The sequence below is a fragment of the Leucoraja erinacea genome, chromosome 19 (assembly GCF_028641065.1).
Source record: "Leucoraja erinacea ecotype New England chromosome 19, Leri_hhj_1, whole genome shotgun sequence".
Lineage (NCBI taxonomy): Eukaryota > Metazoa > Chordata > Chondrichthyes > Rajiformes > Rajidae > Leucoraja > Leucoraja erinaceus.
The window spans coordinates 13,355,141-13,372,826 of NC_073395.1; the positions used below are offsets into that span (position 1 = coordinate 13,355,141).

At 45.6% G+C, this 17,686-nt stretch overlaps 1 protein-coding gene across 2 annotated transcripts in view; it reads right to left on the minus strand.

The window, feature by feature from the left end:
• The window catches only part of svopl (SVOP-like), an 88,235-nt gene that overhangs the window by 38,663 nt on the left and 31,886 nt on the right, over positions 1–17,686 (minus strand). For both annotated transcript variants that reach the window (XM_055650344.1, XM_055650345.1), the window contains 3 exons: positions 6,009–6,103; positions 4,502–4,600; positions 1,521–1,592 (listed from right to left, as the gene is read on the minus strand). In XM_055650344.1, the coding sequence (XP_055506319.1) occupies positions 1,521–1,592; positions 4,502–4,600; positions 6,009–6,103 (266 nt within the window). The remainder of the gene's footprint in view (positions 1–1,520; positions 1,593–4,501; positions 4,601–6,008; positions 6,104–17,686) is intronic.

The following is a 17,686-nucleotide window of genomic DNA, read 5'->3' on the forward strand; positions in this document are numbered from 1 at the left end:
ACAAGCTCACTCGTTCCATTATTTCAACATATGACAGTTCCTCAATTGCGGGAATTAACCTCGTGAACCTACGCTGCACTCCTTCAATTGCAAGAATGTCCTTCTTCAAATTAGCAGACCAAAACTGCACATTATACTTCAGGTCTGGTTTTAGCATGGCCCTGTACAACTGCAGAAGGGCCTCTTTGCTCTTATCCTCTCGTTATGAAGGCCAATATGCCATTAGCCTTCTTCACTGCCTTCACTGCCTGCATGCTATCTTTCAGTGACTGATGTACAAAGCCACCCAGGTCTCGTTGTACTTCCCCTTGTCCTAATCTGGCACCATTCAGATAATAATCTGCCTTATAGTTCTTGCCAACGAAGTGGATAACCTCACATTTATCCACATTATACTGCATCTGTCATGCATTTGCCCACTCACTCAAACTGTCCAAGTCACCCTGCATCCTCATAGCATCCTCTTCACAGTTCACACTCCCAACCAGCTTTGTGACATCTGCAGATTTGCCAATGTTACTTTTAATTCCTGCATCTAAATCATTAATGAATATTGTAAATAGCTGCGGTCCCAGCACCGAGCCTTGCGGCACCCCACTAGTCACTGCCTACCATTCTGAAAGGGACCTGTTAATTCTTACTCTTAGTTTTCTGTCTGCCAAACAATTTTCTGTCCTTGTCAATACCCTACCCCCAATACCATGTGCTCTAATTTTGCCCACTAATCTGCTGTGTGGGACCTTGTCAAAGGCTTTTCTGAAAGTCCAGATACACTACATCTACTGGCTCTCCCTTATCCATTTTACTTGCTACATCCTCAAAAGATTCCAAAAAATTAGTCAAGCAAGATTTCCCCTTCATAAATTCATGCTGACTTGGACCGATCCTGATACTGCTATCAAAATTCGCCGCTATTACATCTTTAATAATTGACACCAGCATCTTCCCCACCACTGATGTCAGGCTAACTGGTCTATAATTCCCAATATTATTTCCCCCATCTTTCTTAAAAAGTGGGATAACATAAGCTATCCTCCGATCCACAGCAACTGATCCAGAATCTATAGAACATTGGAAAATGATCATGATTTCTAGATGCAGACCATCAGGCCCTGGGGATTTATCAGCCTTCAGTCCCATCAGTCTACCCAACACCATTTCCTGACTAATGTGAATTTCCTTCAGTCCCCCCGTCACCACAGATCCTCTGTCCCCTAGTACTTCTGGGAGATTGTTTGTGTCTTCTTCAGTGAAGACAGAACCAAAGTACCCGTTCAACTCGTCTGCCATTTCCTTGTTCCCTATAATAAATTCACCTGCTTCTGTCTTCAAGGGACCTACATTTGTCTTAACTAATCTTTTCCTCTTCACATACATAAAGAAGCTTTCACTATCCTCCTTTATATTCTTGGTACTTCATCTTTACTCCCCGTATTGCCTTTTTCGTTATGAAAATCTGTGAACTAACTCGGGAGAATGAGATATAGATTTGCAGCATTAAATGAAAGCATGTAACTCACCTTCCACCGTCCATGTTTATCAGCAAGGTAACCCCAAACTCCACTAAAGGCCATGAAGCCAAGGAACACCATCTGGAATACATTTTATTGCAAAGCAAATATTAGTCTTCCCTGACACCAACTTGCTTTATCATGACAAATTAATATTTCATCTAAAAAAAGAACAAGATTTTACTCCCCGATGTCTTCAGCATGTCGCGCTTCTATCCTAGGTTAGCGGAAGAAACGGCAGGTGCTTCACCTGCGACCTTCCAAAGCTCTCGCGATCCAGCAATGGGGATGTAACTTTATTATTACAATAGGAGCAAGAAGAAGAAGGAGATTATAGGCCTGTTAGTCTATCATTTGCGGTGAGGAATTTATTGGAACCTAAAATCAAAGACAGTGTCTAATAAGACAGAATAATGAATGATTAAATAGATCCAAGGTGGAGAGTTTCTTTTAAAGGTGTTTTTTGTTGTTGTTTTGTTTTGTGGAAGTATTTAGAATGGAAAAGAAAAAGTACATGATTTGGGTTGAAATGTACATTCAAGGGGAACTCAGCAAGATTCCAACTTCGATACAACTGGAGGCTAATTCTATTGACTAGCTGGGACAATGATGAAGTGATAGAAGGTGGAGAAGAGGGATAATGAGGATGTGCTGGAAAGTAAATGAAGAGATATGTAGAGTCAATGGCGAGAAAGGGGCGATAGAGAAATGCTGCTTGAAAACTGGACCCTTGGGGCTTCTCCAGTCCATGCTACCCATTGACTACCTCTTTACACTAATCCTATTTGAATCCCATTTTTTAATCTCGCCTCATTCTCATCAACCACCCCCCCTGATTTCACCACTTACTTACACACTAGGGGCAGGTTAGCAGTCAATTAGCCTACCAACGTGCATGTCTTCCGGGATGTGGGAGAGAACTGGAGTACCGGGGTAATCACAACTGGAGTCACAGGGACAATGTGCAAACTGCACACAGACAGCACCCGAGGTCAGGATTGAACCCAGATCTCTGGTGCTAGCCAGCTATGCCACCCTTCTGCCTTAAGTAATGTCCCAGGAAGATCTGTATAGGGACTCCAGTGTTTATTATTGACTTTGACTAATTCCAAAGGGAATTATATATATCCAAATTTTTGAATGAACGCCAAGATCGGCCAGTTAATGTACACACAGAACAAATATACAGAGAGATTATGATGAACAGATTGCATTACTGTAGAAGGAGAATTTCAGTGCAAGTAGGTATGGGATCTTTTATTCTGAACTGAAAGAGAGATCCAAATAAGGTGAGAGGAGGAAAATGTTAAAAGAAAGCTGAGCGGCAACTTTTCCACACACGGGGATGGTACATATATGGAATGAGCTGCCTCATGACGTGGTTGAGCTTCTTCTTCTTCTGTCGTGTGTCTTTTAGACCTGCAGCTCCATTGAGGCGAGCCAGGCCAACGTGTTATCGTTCAGGTCAATCAGACCTCGTTCACCATTCGGTGGCCGGTGTTTGGGGCAACTGGCGGCAATGTGCTCCACTACCTGTGTTGGGTCCCCACACCCGCAGGAGGCGCTGTCCATGGAGGCCCCAACTCTTCATCGCTACTCCATAGCGTCCGATGCCTGTCCTCAAGCCGTTGAGAATTGTCCACTGTTGATAGGTAGGGCTGCAAAGCCTGTTTCTATACTGTAAGACTATGACTTTGTTTTCTTTGTGGTAAATGGCTGTTTTTTTAATTGGCAATTGATCTAGAGACATGCAGTTTATCTCAATCCACATGGTCTGTCCAAATTAATATTTGCAATTACATTATTATTTGTTACATTTGTACAAAGGCCTGGCCAGAATATGTCTCTGGCACTGTAAGCAAGTTCTGGGCAGTATACCTTAGAAAGGAAGTACTGTAGTCAAAGTCCTTTACAGGAATGCAATATGGGACCACCAGAATGGGTCCAAGGTTCAAAGAGCTTGATTAGATTACGTAAGATTCATGTGTTCATTGCAACATACAATGAGAAGTGCTCATTTGGCCTTCAAACTATCTTTAATTGGACTTTATCTTGCACTAAACATGATACCTTTTATCTGTACACTGTGGATGGATTGATTGTAATCATGTACATCCTTTTTGCTGACTGGACGGTATGCAACAAGAAAAAAGCTATTAACTGTACCTCGACACATGTGGCAATAATAAGAAACTAAACTAGGTGCTATCCAAGAACAATGAGTTTATAACCCCCAAGGGCAAGCGGAAGTTTCATTGTAAAACACTTTCAAGTATGCTGAGATTGTGCGGGAATCTCACATAAATGCAAGGTCCATTTTTAAACTCAGAGTAAGAATGAACACAGAGCAAAACAGGAGGAGGCAACCATTAAAGGGTGTACACAGATCATTGAATAGTACAGTGCAAGAACAGGCCCTTCAGCCCACCATAGTGTCACATGATCATGATGGCAATCTAATATAATCCCATCTGCCTGCACATGGTTCATATACCTCCACCCCTACCTGTACATGCATCTGTCTAAATGCCACATAAATGCTGCTATCATATCTGCTTCCACCAACACCCCTGACAATGTCTTCCAGACACCCACCACCCTTCTCACCCTAAATCAATGCCCTCTAATTCTTGACATTTCCACTCTGGGAGAGAGGTTCTACCTCATCTATGTCTCTCATTCTTTTTAACACTTCCATCAGGTCTCCCCTCAGCATATGATACTTCAGAAAAAAACAATCCAAGTCTGTCCATCTTTTCTAATAGCCCTCAATCCAGGAATGTGCTTTAAAATTAAGCACTTTAAAATTATGAAGATAATAAGAATTTAGGAGGTTCCCTTCATCAATTCTGCTGAGGAGATGAGCCTTGGATTGCTTTTAGCTTCTGATTAGTTTCTGTGAGTTTGCTGTAGGGCGAAGCTGCTTTTGGCTCTAATGGGCCGCAACACCATAGAAATATAATGGCCTAAATGGAGTGGGATGAACTCACAGTGGTAACCATGGCAACCTGCCATTCTTCAAGGAGCCACTCACACCGAATGACTGGGGAAATTACGGCCAGCAGCATGATTTCCATGGCTTCTGCTACCTGGAGAAGCAATCAGAGAAACATCCAAACCACATTCACAGTTATTAGAGGCAGTAGCCAAATTTTCACTTACACTTTTCACTCATTTTATTAGCCGAGATCTCAGCGTGGTGCATTAGCTTGACGGCAAAGATGGTGAGCTTCCTCCAAAGTGCTGCGGTGCACATATATAGAATTGGAAGGGCGGCAAGTTGGCGCAGCAGTAGAGTTGCTGCCTTACAGTACCATAGACCCGGGTCTATATGTACGGAGTTTATACGTTCTCCCCTTGACCTACATGGGTTTTCCCTGGGAGCTCCGGCTTCCTCCCACACTCCAAAGACGTACAGGTTTGTAGGGTAATTGGCTTAGCATATTTGTCAGTTTTCCCTAGTGCGTGTAGGATATTGTTAGTGTGCGGGGATCAGTGCGGACTCGGTGGGCCGAAGGGCCTGTTTCCATGTTGTATATCTAAACTAAAGTAAAATCTAATCTAATATCCAGTGGAATACCTCCATTAGATGTAGCCACAGGGAGGGGCAATAGTCCCATTTCTGTCAGAGGTCTTTGAAAGAGACATCTCTTCAGAATGCCTTAATAATTGAAGTTCTACTTCTGAATATTGGTTGGCATATAGCTGAGGTCCCTAAATTAAAAACATGTGAAATTCCCATCTCTACCGTTGTAGCTTGCTTGCAGTTACTCTGGCACTTTGTATCTATCTTTGGTATAAACCAGCATCTGCAGTTCCCAGTTTCTTCATTCGGAGCTGAGATGGATTAGTGAGGGGTAGCCGGAGAGGAGCACAAACCACTTGAACCATTGGGTCAAACCCTGTTTGCAGGGCAACGAAATGCAGTCTGGGGGACGGTCCCGACCTGAAATGTCCTCTGTCCATTCCCTCCAAGGATGTGGCCTGACATGCTGCTTTCCCCCAGCACTTTGTGTTTAGTTGCAAATATTCAGTGTAACTCAATATTAGAGTTTCCTGAACCACCTTGAGAACCTGACCATTCTGATACTTGAGATCTAGTCTGTCAACAGGCAAAAGTATTTGGTAAAATATTAAACCCCATTAGCTACAATTTGGTTTTAAGGAAGGGTGGCAGAAGACGCCCTCGTAATTGAGCCCTCCACTCCCACCGTGCTTGTGTTTGTGCTTGGATTGTACGCTGAGCAGCTTCGACTTTAAGGTTTCCCATCTTCCTCATTTTTGGCGAGATTAAAAAAACGTCCTGGAATTTCAATTAACCCCGGAGTGACTGAGCACATTTCTCCGAAAAAAATGTGAAGTTGTACATTCAGGCACGTCTCTTTGGACTGCAGACGGTGATGTTTCTTTTTCCCTCAGCCTGGGCATTGAGCATCCTGGCTCATCTCGCTGTCGTTGTTCTCTCTGTCGGGAACAATCATTCCACGGGATACTTACACTCGTGCTGCCCATGATGCACAGAAGCAAGATGTGGAACCGGCCAAACCCGATGGTCTCCACAGCTTCCTCCACCGTGTACTTTTTCCCTGCAGCTGGAAGCAAAGAGAATGTACAACCATAGAATTGAATACTTTATTGTCACGCGTCAAGTCACAACTGAAATTCTTTGCTTGCACACACAAGGTATGCAAATAGTCGCCCCTAAAGGGCTCTTGCTAAGTTAAAATCCCCCCCCCCCCGTTCTACTTTGTTCTCTCCCCCCCCCCCCCCTCATGCTGACCCCCCCACGTCAGGTCCTCCATTGTCCATTGTTCTTCACGTAGAGCGTATAAGTTCATACTTAAATAAGTGATAGGAGCAGAATTTGGCCATTCGGCCCATCAAGTCTACTCCGCCATTCAATCATATCCGATCTAATTCTTCCCCATTTCCTGCCTTCTCCCCACAACCCCTGACACCATAGAGTGCAATCAGTGACAAAGTTTAGTTTAGTTTTGAGATACAGCGCGGAAACAGGCCCTCCAGCCCACCGGGTCAGCGCCGACCAGCGTTCCCCGCACATTAACACTATCCTACACACACCAGGGACAATTTACAATTATACATAGCCAATTAACCTACAAACCTGCACGTCTTTGTAGTGTGAGAGGAAAGCTGAGATCCCAAGGAAAGCCCACGCAGGGGACAACGTACAAACTACATACAGACAAGCACCTGTAGTCAGGATCGAACCCAGGTCTCTACTGCTGCACCACCGTGCCGCCCATAACTTAAATGTTATTTTCTGGTAAGGCGATGCATTAATCGTTTGATTCAGGTATTCGGCATGAGGAGCTGGGAAGAATCAATTGCTCATTACAACTCAAAGCAGACTTTTCCAGCACAATCTATTGTCATCTATTTGCCACAGCGCCAGAGACCTGGGTTCAATCCTGACCTTGGTTACTCTCTGTGGAGTTTGCATGTTCTCCCTGTGTCCACGTGGGTTTCATCCGGACACTCCGGTTTCCTCCCACATCCCAAGACGTGCAGGTTTGTGGGGCAATTGCCCTCTGTAAAATGCCCCCAGTGTGCTGGCAGTGGACGAGGAAATGGGGGGGAGGGGGAGAGGGAATGCAAGGGTTACTTGAAATTAGAGAAATTATTCATACCACAGAGTTGTAAACTGCCCAAGTGCAATATGAGATCTACATCTCTCCAGTATCCTCCAGAGCAAAGCTAAAGAGTCAGATGGCCACAATCCAGCAGAGTGGTGTTGCATTGTAGAACACTGGTACAATGCTGCCTCACTGCTCCTGTATTCTACATGCGATCCTGACCCCTGGCTCTGTCTGTGGGGAGTTTGCATGTTCTCCCTGTGACCCTCTGTGTCAAAGATCTTTGCTCTGGGTCATCCTCAAGTACTCTTGTTTCCCCCCACTTCCAGAGATATAAGGCTTGATAGGTAAATGGGCAGCTGTAGTGTATGGGTGCCGAGCAAGGGCATCAAGGGTGACTTAATGGGCAGGAGGCCACAGGGGAATAAAGTGGAGCAATGGGATAGATGAGATTAGTCTGAGCGCAAGCACAGACCTGAAGGGCCGAGTGGTCTCCTTGTGTATTGCAAAGTAAAATATATTAAACTGCATTACATGAGCTTAGTATCGACACACAGCACGGAAACAGGCCCTTGGGGTCATTAACAGGCCAGCGATCATTAACATTAGGGTCTGAAGAAGGGTTTCGGCCCAAAACGTTGCCTATCTCCTTCGCTCCGTAGATGCTGCTGCACCCGCTGAGTTTCTCCAGCATTTTTGTGTACCACCGATCATTAACATTATCCTGCACACTAGGGGACAATGTACTTTTATACCAAGCCAATTCGCATACAAACCTGTACGTCTTTGGTGTGTGGGAGGAAACCGGAGATATTGGAGAAAACCCCACGCAGGTTATGGGGAGAAGGCACAAACTCCATACAAACAGCACCCGTAGTCGGGATCGAACCTGGGTCTCTGGCGCTGTAAGGCAGCAACTCTACCGTTGTGCCACCGTGCCACCCTTCCAGTGTAAGGAAGTCAAACATTCAATTTAAAGCAAATCTGTGTTGCCCTCTTGATGGCCCACTTTACACTGCAGCCCTATTCACCTGGTCAATGGTCCTCATTGCAGAGAGAGAGCGAGGATACCGAGGAAAATGCAGAGAAGGTATTTTGGGCTGGGACCTCTCTTCACTGAAGAAGGAACCCGACCCAAAACATCGTCTATCCGTTTCTCTCCATAGGTGCTGCCTGATCCACTGAATTCTTCACCACTCAAAATTACAGCATCTGCAGTCTCTTGTGACTCCATAATCAGAAGAATGTCCCCACCCCCCCCCAACAATTATTAAGGAAGTAGGCTTATTGATGTAAAATAATATCATCCTGTTAATGTGCCCTGCAAATAAATCAAGTTTCAGTTCCTATGCACAATCGAGCCTCCAAATTGCTTAGTAAATGCAAAATCAGTTTCATTACCAGGCATGTGCTGCCACTCTGTGGTACAGGCAAGTAGTACAGCTTTACACATTACAGCCAGAGCTCCTTAGAGATACAGCGTGGAAACAGGCCCTTCGGCCCAACGTGTCCACACCAACCTGCGATCACCTGTACACAAGTTCTATTCTACTCGCCAGGGCCATCTACAGGAGCCAATTAACCTACAAACATGCACATCTTTGGAATGTGGGAGGAGACCGGAGCACCCGGAGAAAACCCACGCAACCACAGGGAGAACGTAGAAAGTCCGTCCAGACAGCAACTGTAGTGCTCCACCATGCTACTGTGTCTAGCTGCTCTGGAAGCACCATTAGCGGCTGGCTTTTAAATGCATCAGGCATTCACAGTCACATAGAATTATGCTGCACAGAAACAGGCCCTTCACCCCAGCTCACTATGACGATGAGTATCTATTCTATGTCACTCACAATTTTTTGAACCTCTATAAACTCTTTAGTATCTCTAAACTAAAATAAAATGTTGCTACCAGTGGGTTGTAAGCTGCCAAGTGAAATATGAGGTGTTGTTCCTCCAATTTGCATATGGCCTCACCAGGACAATGGAGGAGGCCCAGGACAGCAGCTCATAATTCATTCTCAGTATTATAGAGTTTTGTTAGTATAATTGCAGAGCTGGCAACATAGGGTGAGAGTTGAGAGTGAGAAATTGCAAGGGAGCGAAGCGACCGAGGGGGGGGAGGGGGGTGGAGGAGATCGGGGGGGGGGGGGGGGGAGGATTAGGGGGCTTTTACATTTTTCACCTTGAAATTGTGCAATCTGGTGCATACTATAGCAAGTCTTTTAAGTTACACTTGAATGCAACATTTATGCTTTAAATTGGATTAGGTATAAGGTTAGGCTAAATTACATTCCTAATTAGATTCCACTTTAGCCAGGCTCTGATCAACATGTGCTGCATATGAATGACCTTAATATATTCATTTATGGAAATCGCATTATAATTCATGCTATGCATATATATATATATATATAGAGAGAATAAATTTGAGAAACAAGGCAAGGGTCAGACCTCCGTCACTGGAGAGAGAGGGGGGGAGGGGAGGGGGAGGGAGGGGGAGGGAGGGGATGGAGGGGAGGGGGGGGAGGGGAGGGGGGGGGGGGGGGGGGAGGGGGGAGGGGGGGGAGGGGAGGGAGGGGGGGAGGGAGAGAGGGAGAGAGGGGGAGAGAGGGGAGAGAGGGGAGAGAGGGGGAGAGGGGAGAGAGGAGGGGGGGGGGCTCAACTGCGAGTTGGGGGGGGGGGGGGGTTAACGTACCTCGCAGCTCGTGCAAAAACAGTGCCCATCAGGCTGCGCTTTGAAAACTGTGCACAGCAGGCAGCGAGGAGCAGAGCCATTGTGACGTCATCAGCTCGTTAGCTTTAAAAAATATCTCAGATTTGTGAACAATTTTAAGAAATAACTCGGAAAATAATGAATCAATTTTTCAGATGAGGCAATGTTTGAAATCATGAGGTAAATCTCTATCGGAATATGTAAACATTTCACCGTTAGCGCATCGTGCTTTTGAGGAGATGTGAATCACAGACAAACAAATACACACACACACAAATCCACAATACACACAAATACATCCACATCCAAGGTCAGAGTTTTAATAGTTATGATAAGATATGTAAAACATATATTTGGAAACAGGCCCCTCAGCCCACCAAGTCCACACCAACCAGCAATCTACCATACACCAGTTCCATCCTACAAGCCAGGGAAAATTTACAGATGCCAATTAACCTACAAACCTGCACTTCTTTCAGATGTGGGGGAACCCGGAATATACAGAGAAAACCCATGCGGTCATAGGGGGAATGTACAAATTCTGTACAGACAGTACCCATAGTCAGGATCAAATCTGGATCTGTGATGCTGTAAGGCGGCAATTCTACTGCTGCACCAACGTGCCACCCCATTAAATTATTTTTTCTGTAATATATTTATTATGGTGTCACGTCAATAAAGATGAACACATGATTCTGAGTTCTGCCCTTCGTTGGATAACACACGTGTCCAGACATTGTGTTTTATGGCTGGTTTTCAACCTCTTCAGTCTGAAGTTCTCGACCTGAAACATCACCCAATCTTTCTCTCCAGAGATGCAGCCTGTCCTGCTGAGTTATTCCAGTTTTTAATGTCTATCTTAAGTTGAAACCAGCATCTGTAGTTCCTTCCTACACTCTTTGTTAAGCGAAACAGGTCCTATTCTCATAAGGTAGACAAAATTGCTGGAGAAACTCAGCGGGTGCGGCAGCATCTATGGAACGAAGGAAATAGACAACATTTCGGGCCGAATCCCTTCTTCCTATTCTCATAGTATTATTCACCTCAACTAAGTCTTTTCTTCACCTCCGTTGAGAATCCAATCCCAGTTATCGAATCTTTCTTCAAAGTGAAAAAAAAATTCCAGCCCTACCAACGTCTTCATAAATCGTCCCTGGATCCTCTCCAGAGCAATTGCACCCTTTCTACAATGTGTCATAGTCTTACAGCATGGAAACAGGCCCTTTATCCCAACTTGTCCATGCAGATCAAGATGCCCCAACATCTGGCCCATATCCCTTTAAACCTTGTGTGTGCCAGTGTGTGTGTGAGAGTTTGTCAGTGAAGTGGTGACAACATCCGGAGTGAGCGAAGATTTGGCGATGCCTGGGGAGCGTTTCTCTCCCCCCTCCTCGGGAACGCAGGCCGGCCCAGGCGCTCTGTGTCCAGCTGGGGTCAGGGGGAGGTGAGGGTCAGTGACCCGTGAGTCGGGCATCGGAGCAGAGCCTTAGCCTGAAATTCATCCTCGTGGCTCCGGAGGCAGCACCGATGCCCCCTCTCACCCGGTCTGCTCCAGGCTCCGGGCTAGGGTTAAAACTCCATGCAGTGTGGACAGAGCGGTCGACGGACACAGAGCCGCCGGAGGTGAGGTGTGAGCGGTGCCTCGGAGGGGGTGGGAGTCGGTGCTGGGACCACAGGCTTGTCTCACCTATCACACCATCTGCAGGGGAGAAACTAAACTCCTTCCCCCCCCCCCCCGAATCATCCCACGGGCTGGTAGTTTGACAGCCCTACTTTAAACCAATGCCCTCCAGTTCTTGAATCACATATCCTGGGAAAAAGACTATGCATTTGCCTTATATATTCCCCCCGTGGTTTTTACTCACCTCTAAAACAATTTTTGCTTTATTTTGAATTTCCAGCACCTGCAGATTTTGGTTATGACATGGCAAATGTACTGCAGTTTTCCATTTTAAATAGTGTGCTTAAGAGTCAAAGACAATTAAATCGCTCGTTCTTTACAGGAAACCCACCAACAGAAAACTATTCTCATTGGTGAGTGTGGAGGAGATCTGGAAGCCTCGGGCGAATTGAATTGTTCGATACTTTATTCATTTATTTTTAAAATGAGCGTGAGAAATTCGTGATCAGCGAGAGAGCGTGAGGATTTCATGAAATGCGTGAGTCTCACGCTCAATGCATGAGTGTTGGCAGACCTGTAATTGCCCAATATTTGGAGCGCAGAATTTGGTGCTTTTTGTTACCAATTTGAATAAGATTATATTGGAAAATTCATTAGAACAATCTCAGGAAAAGGAAGTAAGTTGCTACATGAATATAAAATGTAATGTTCATTGGTACAAAACTTTATAGTGAATAAAGGGGGTGAAGGAAGAGCAGATGCTGGTTTAAACCTAAGGTAGGCACAGAATGCTGGAGTAACTCAGCGGGACAGGCAGCATCTCTGTAGAGATGGAATGGGTGACTTTTCGGGTTGAGACCCTTCTTCAGACTGTCACCTAATCCTTCTCTGCAGAGATGCTGCCTGTCCCGCTGAGTTACTCCAGTATTTTGTGCCTATCTATGGCGAATAAAGATATGGTTTGCTTTTGTTATGTTACTTGCAACACTGTGATCCCAGATTTGAGTTGCAAGCAACGCAATGTCACTTCAAAGATATCGACTTGGTTCATGGTTTTTTGTGCCAAATTTATTACTTTGGCACAGCCGCTTCCATGTTTTGACACCATTTCCAAAGTCCAGTCCGCCACTCTCTCAGTCTACTGGAGCAGTTCCCGATCCCGCTCCTGCAGGGCCTCCCTCGTTCACCTCCAACCAGGTCAGCCCAAGAACCATCGCCCCTCTTCTCACACGCCCATCTTGTGTCCCAGAGACACCTCCTGCAGCCGACCTTGAAGGGCGAAAATTTCACAGCGAAAATTGCACTACTGCAACTCAAACCCGGGATCTCAGTTCCACATCACATAATCAAACCTTTATTCAAAAGGCACTCAAGAGATTCATCATCAACTATTGTATAAGAGACCTATTCTCTGCTTCTTTCTCCACAGATGTTGCCTGACCTGCTGATTTACAGAATTGTCTCCTTTTATTTCAGATTTTCTGCATCTGCACTCTCCTCATTTGTAACACATTTAAACTTGGGTTATCTGGCAAATGATCTCATTATTCTTTGGGGAATACTGCTGTTGCAACTTGACTGTTGCGCTTCCAATATCACAAAAATGAATGCTTTTTATCAGCTGGAAAATGTTTTGGGGTGATTCGGGTAGATGTGTTGCAAATTGGGAAATTTTTCTATGTTTTCTTTTTCATCTCCAATCACTGGTAACAAAGGGAACTACAGTCCACCTCTGCAGAGAAATAAATTGGATTCTCACACATGCCTTCCTGAGGCTGCCTTTGGAGTATTGGGTTGAGTTTTGGTCACCCTGCTGCAGATTTGGTAGCTGGTCTTTGGAGCACGAACGTTCAGTTTGCTGGGGCAACCGGTAGTTCTTCCCAGAATGGAAACGGCGTAGATTTAAGGACAGAGAGGGAAAGTTAAAAAAAAAAATGTGCAGGGCAATTAAAAATAAATATATCAACGCACAGAGTGGTGGGTCTTGCAGGGGGTGGTGATGGAAGGAGATAAGATAATGAGGCTGTCAGATCGGCACATAAGTCTGATGAAAGATCCCAACCTGTCCATTCCCTCCACAGATGCTACCCGACACTCCTGCCTTCCCTGGGATGGGCAGCATGGTAGTGGGACATCCCCTTTGTTGAAGATCTTCACAATTATATCTCCGTTTTCCTCTTCCCAGACAACTATCACTATATTGCTATCGTAGAGGAATTCTTGCTGGCACTCCCTTAAGAGGAGCAGAGGCAGAGCTTATGATTTCAGTCGAGGCGCAACTGTTGAATTTAGCAGACGTTTATTTGCAGACAAATTGCAAAATCGCTCTGTGTAGACACTGGAAACCAATTACAGAAAGTGCCAGAAATATTCAACAGGTCAGGCAGCCTCGGCAGAGAGAGAAACAGTTAATGTTTCAGGTCAACGACCTTTCATCCACACTGCTCCCATTGTTTCATAATGCACCTGAATATCTTTGAGATACAGCTGTGGGACAACCCTGGCGGCTCTTCTCTTCTCAACCCCATTCTCTTGCCTTCCCCCCGTAACACCTAACACCTCAACTACTCAAAAATCTATCAATCTCCACCTTAAAAATACCTATGGATGACTTGGCCTCCACAACCTTCTGTGGCAATAAATTCCAACGATTCACCACTCTCTGCCCTTTTATTCCAAGGCTATGGCCTCTGGTCTTTCTCACTAGTGGAAACATCCTCTCCAAGTTCACTCTTTCCAAGCCAAAGGGTCATGCAGTCACAGAAGTGATTGTGGCACAGAAACAGGCCCTTATGCCCAACTTACCCATGGCGACCAAGATGCCCCATCCAAACAAGTTCCATTTGTCTGCATTTGGTCCACATCCCTCCAAATCCTATCCATGTACCTGTCCATGTGTCTTTTCAATATTATTGAACTTGCCTCAGCTACCTCCTCTGGCAGCTCATGCGGTTAACACTTGTACATACAATGCAAAGTCACACTGGCTTATCTAGCCACTCCACTGAAGCCGAGTTTACAAATCAACACTCCTAATTATGATTTGTAACAGGACTAACAACATTGGCTTAGTGAGGCACATTTCAACAACCGGTAAACACCATGTCATTGCAAATAATGCATCTACAGCAGGTGGCCCGACTAATCCCGCATGGTACATGGACCAGCCAAATTACCACACTGTCGCTAATCTCCCCAACAAATTAAACTTTCTGAGCAAAAACTCCAATTACCAACAGGCCATCGTGTCTGGGTCATGCTTGTCAGAATATCAGTAGGGTGGGATATGGGATGAATCAGCTTTTCCAGCAGTAGATGATTGATGAAGGTAGGGCAGTCGAAGTTGTAGACGTGGATTTTAGCAAGGCTTTTGATAGGGTTCCTTTCGGTAAGCTGATCCAAAAGATCAAGATGTACGAGATTCACAATGATTTGGTGGTATGGATTCAGGCAAAATGTGTAGGGAGGACTGCAGATGCTGGTTGGAAGGTAGACACAAAAGGCAGGAGTAACTCAGCAGGTCAGGCAGCATCGCTGGAGAAAAGGAATAGGTGACGTTTTTCATTCGGAACCCTTTTTCTGGGTTTGGGTTCCAACCCAAAACGTCACCTATTTCTTTTGTCCAGAGATGCTGCTCTACCCGCTGAGTTACTCCAGCCTTTTGTGTTTGTATGGATTCAGCATCGGCTTATTCATAAAATGTCTTGGGATGAAATGGAAGGTAAATATTCTGGCTGTCCATCTGTGACCAGTGGAGTTCCACGTGTATCTGTGCTGCTGTTTGAGATTATATATAAATGATCTAGACAGAGTGTAGATGCATCGATGAGCAGGTTAGCTGATGACACCAAAATTGGAGGAGTTGCAGACTGTGAGGAATGATGTCAGAAGATACAGCGGGATATAGACCTGCTGCAGAAATGGGCAGAGAAATGGCAGATGGAGTTTAACCCGAGCAAGTGTGAAGTCATGCACTTTAGGTGGTTGAGTGCAAGGAGAGTGCATATAGCTGATGGCAAGAACCTTAACAGCATTGACGTGCAGAGGGATCATGGAGTCCAGGTTCATTGCTCACTGGCAGCACAAGTATGTAGGGTACTTTGGAAGGTGTTGGCTTGCCTTCATTGCTATGAGCATTGCATACAAGGGTCAGGAAGTCACGATGCAGCTTTATCGGACTTTGGTTAGGCCACTTTTGGAATATTGTGTGCAGTTCTGATCGCTCCATAATAGGAAGAATGTGGGTGCTTTGGATAGGATGCAGAGAAGGTGATAATGCTACTCTGGACAGCCAGAATGCTTAAGAAGGAACTGCAGATGCTGGAAAATCAAAGGTAGACAAAAGTGCTGGAGAAACTCAGGGGGTGGAGCAGCATCTATGGAGCAAAGGAAATAGGCAACGTTTTGGGCCAAAACCCTTCTTCAGACTGATCTACCATTGATTTACCAGAATGCCGCCTGGATTAGACCGTTTCAGTTGCAGGGGGAGGTTGGACAGATTTGGATAGATTACTCCGGAATGTCAGAGGCTGAGGGGAGACTTGATCGAAGTATATAAAATTATAAGATGCGTAGATAGGGTAGACATTCAGACCCTTTTCCCAGGGTGGAAATGTCCAACACTAGAAGGCATAGCTATAACGGGAGTGGGGAGAAATATTTAATAGAGATGTGTGAGGCAAGTTTAAATTATTTTTAAATTACAGAGAGAAGCGAGGGCCTGGAACACATTGCCAGGGGTGGTGGCAGAGGAGGTGTCCTTTGTGTGCAGTCCAGCACCCGGGCCAACTCATCATTCACCCAGCCACGGCCGAGTCAGTCAATGGATTGCGGTCGGGAATTTGTCCCGTATTTTGACCTTTTGTTCCTTATCTGGAAGTGTGAAAGTTGGCAACCCTATATGCAAGACAAAGTATTTCACCGTACCTACGTACATGTGATAATAAAGTATAATTGCATCCATGGATTCCATCATCTCCCCAATCACGCAGTCCCCTCCCTCTGCAATCACCTGACCCCTTTCACACTCCATTCATTGAATCCTCTCACGATCCCTTCCCCCTCTCTAATCATCCAATACCCATCTCCAATCACTCATTCCTCCCCTCTCTGATGTTGTGAATCCCTCCCCTCCTTTATTGTCCAATCTCCAGATTCCATTCCCCCCCCCCCCCCCCCCCCCCCCCCCCCCCCCCCCCCCACACACACATCTGCGGCATGAAATCACAGAGCTTTGAAATCTTCACGTAGTCACTCACTCACTCAGAAGTAAAAGAAAAGGCACAGCACTAAATGTGGGTTATATTTTTCCTCCGACATCAACAAATAGGTTCAGAAAAGGCTCACCATAAGTTCCTACAAAGAAGAAAACCCCCACAGTTTAAAAGCAGCACAGTGGCGCAGCTGGTAGAACTGCTGCCTCACAGTGCCAGAGTCAGGTTTGATCCTGAGCCTCAGGAGCTGTGAGTGTGCGGTGTTTGTACATTCGCCCAGTGACTGTATGGGTTTCTTCTGTCTGCTCCGATTTCCCCCCACATCCTGAAGACATGCATGTCTGTAGGTTAATCGGCCCAGTGAATGGCCCCAGCATGTAGGGAGTGGGTGCAAAAGTGGGGGTGACACAGAACTAACGTTAACTGGCGATCGGTGGCAGGCGTGGACTCGGTGAGCCAAAGGGCTCGTTTCCACGCTGTCTCTGTCTATCTCTAAACTATCACACTCTAAAGAAAGGTCCCAACCTGAAACATTATCTGCCCATTCCTCCGACACTTGCTGCCTGACCTGCGGAGTTCCTCCTCCACTATGTTTTTTACCCTACAATATCTCACCGGCAACACAGCACTTTTAGAATGAAGGGGCCCAGCATTTATAAAAATATTTTTTCAAATAGAAGTGCTAATCTTGTGAAAGAACAACATGCATTCATATCCAGTATAATTGATCAAACTAGTTGGAGGGCAGGTCAAACAGAACCCGGTCAAGCAGCTGATTAACTGCACTCGGAGTTTATTGTAGGTGCTTGCTCACCTGTGACTGCCTGGGCCAAGGAACAGATGCTCAGGCAGGCAGCATGCCCATTCCACGTGTAAAAATGGAAAAGCAAGAGTGGATCTGGTTCATTGTTACGCATGGGAGAGGGGCTGTGGGTGAAGGCGGTTGCAGGGTTCTCCGGAGAGAGGAATAGGAGACCAATTGTAAGCTTGGCACACTAAGAGTTGGAAACAGGACAGCATGAACAAATATA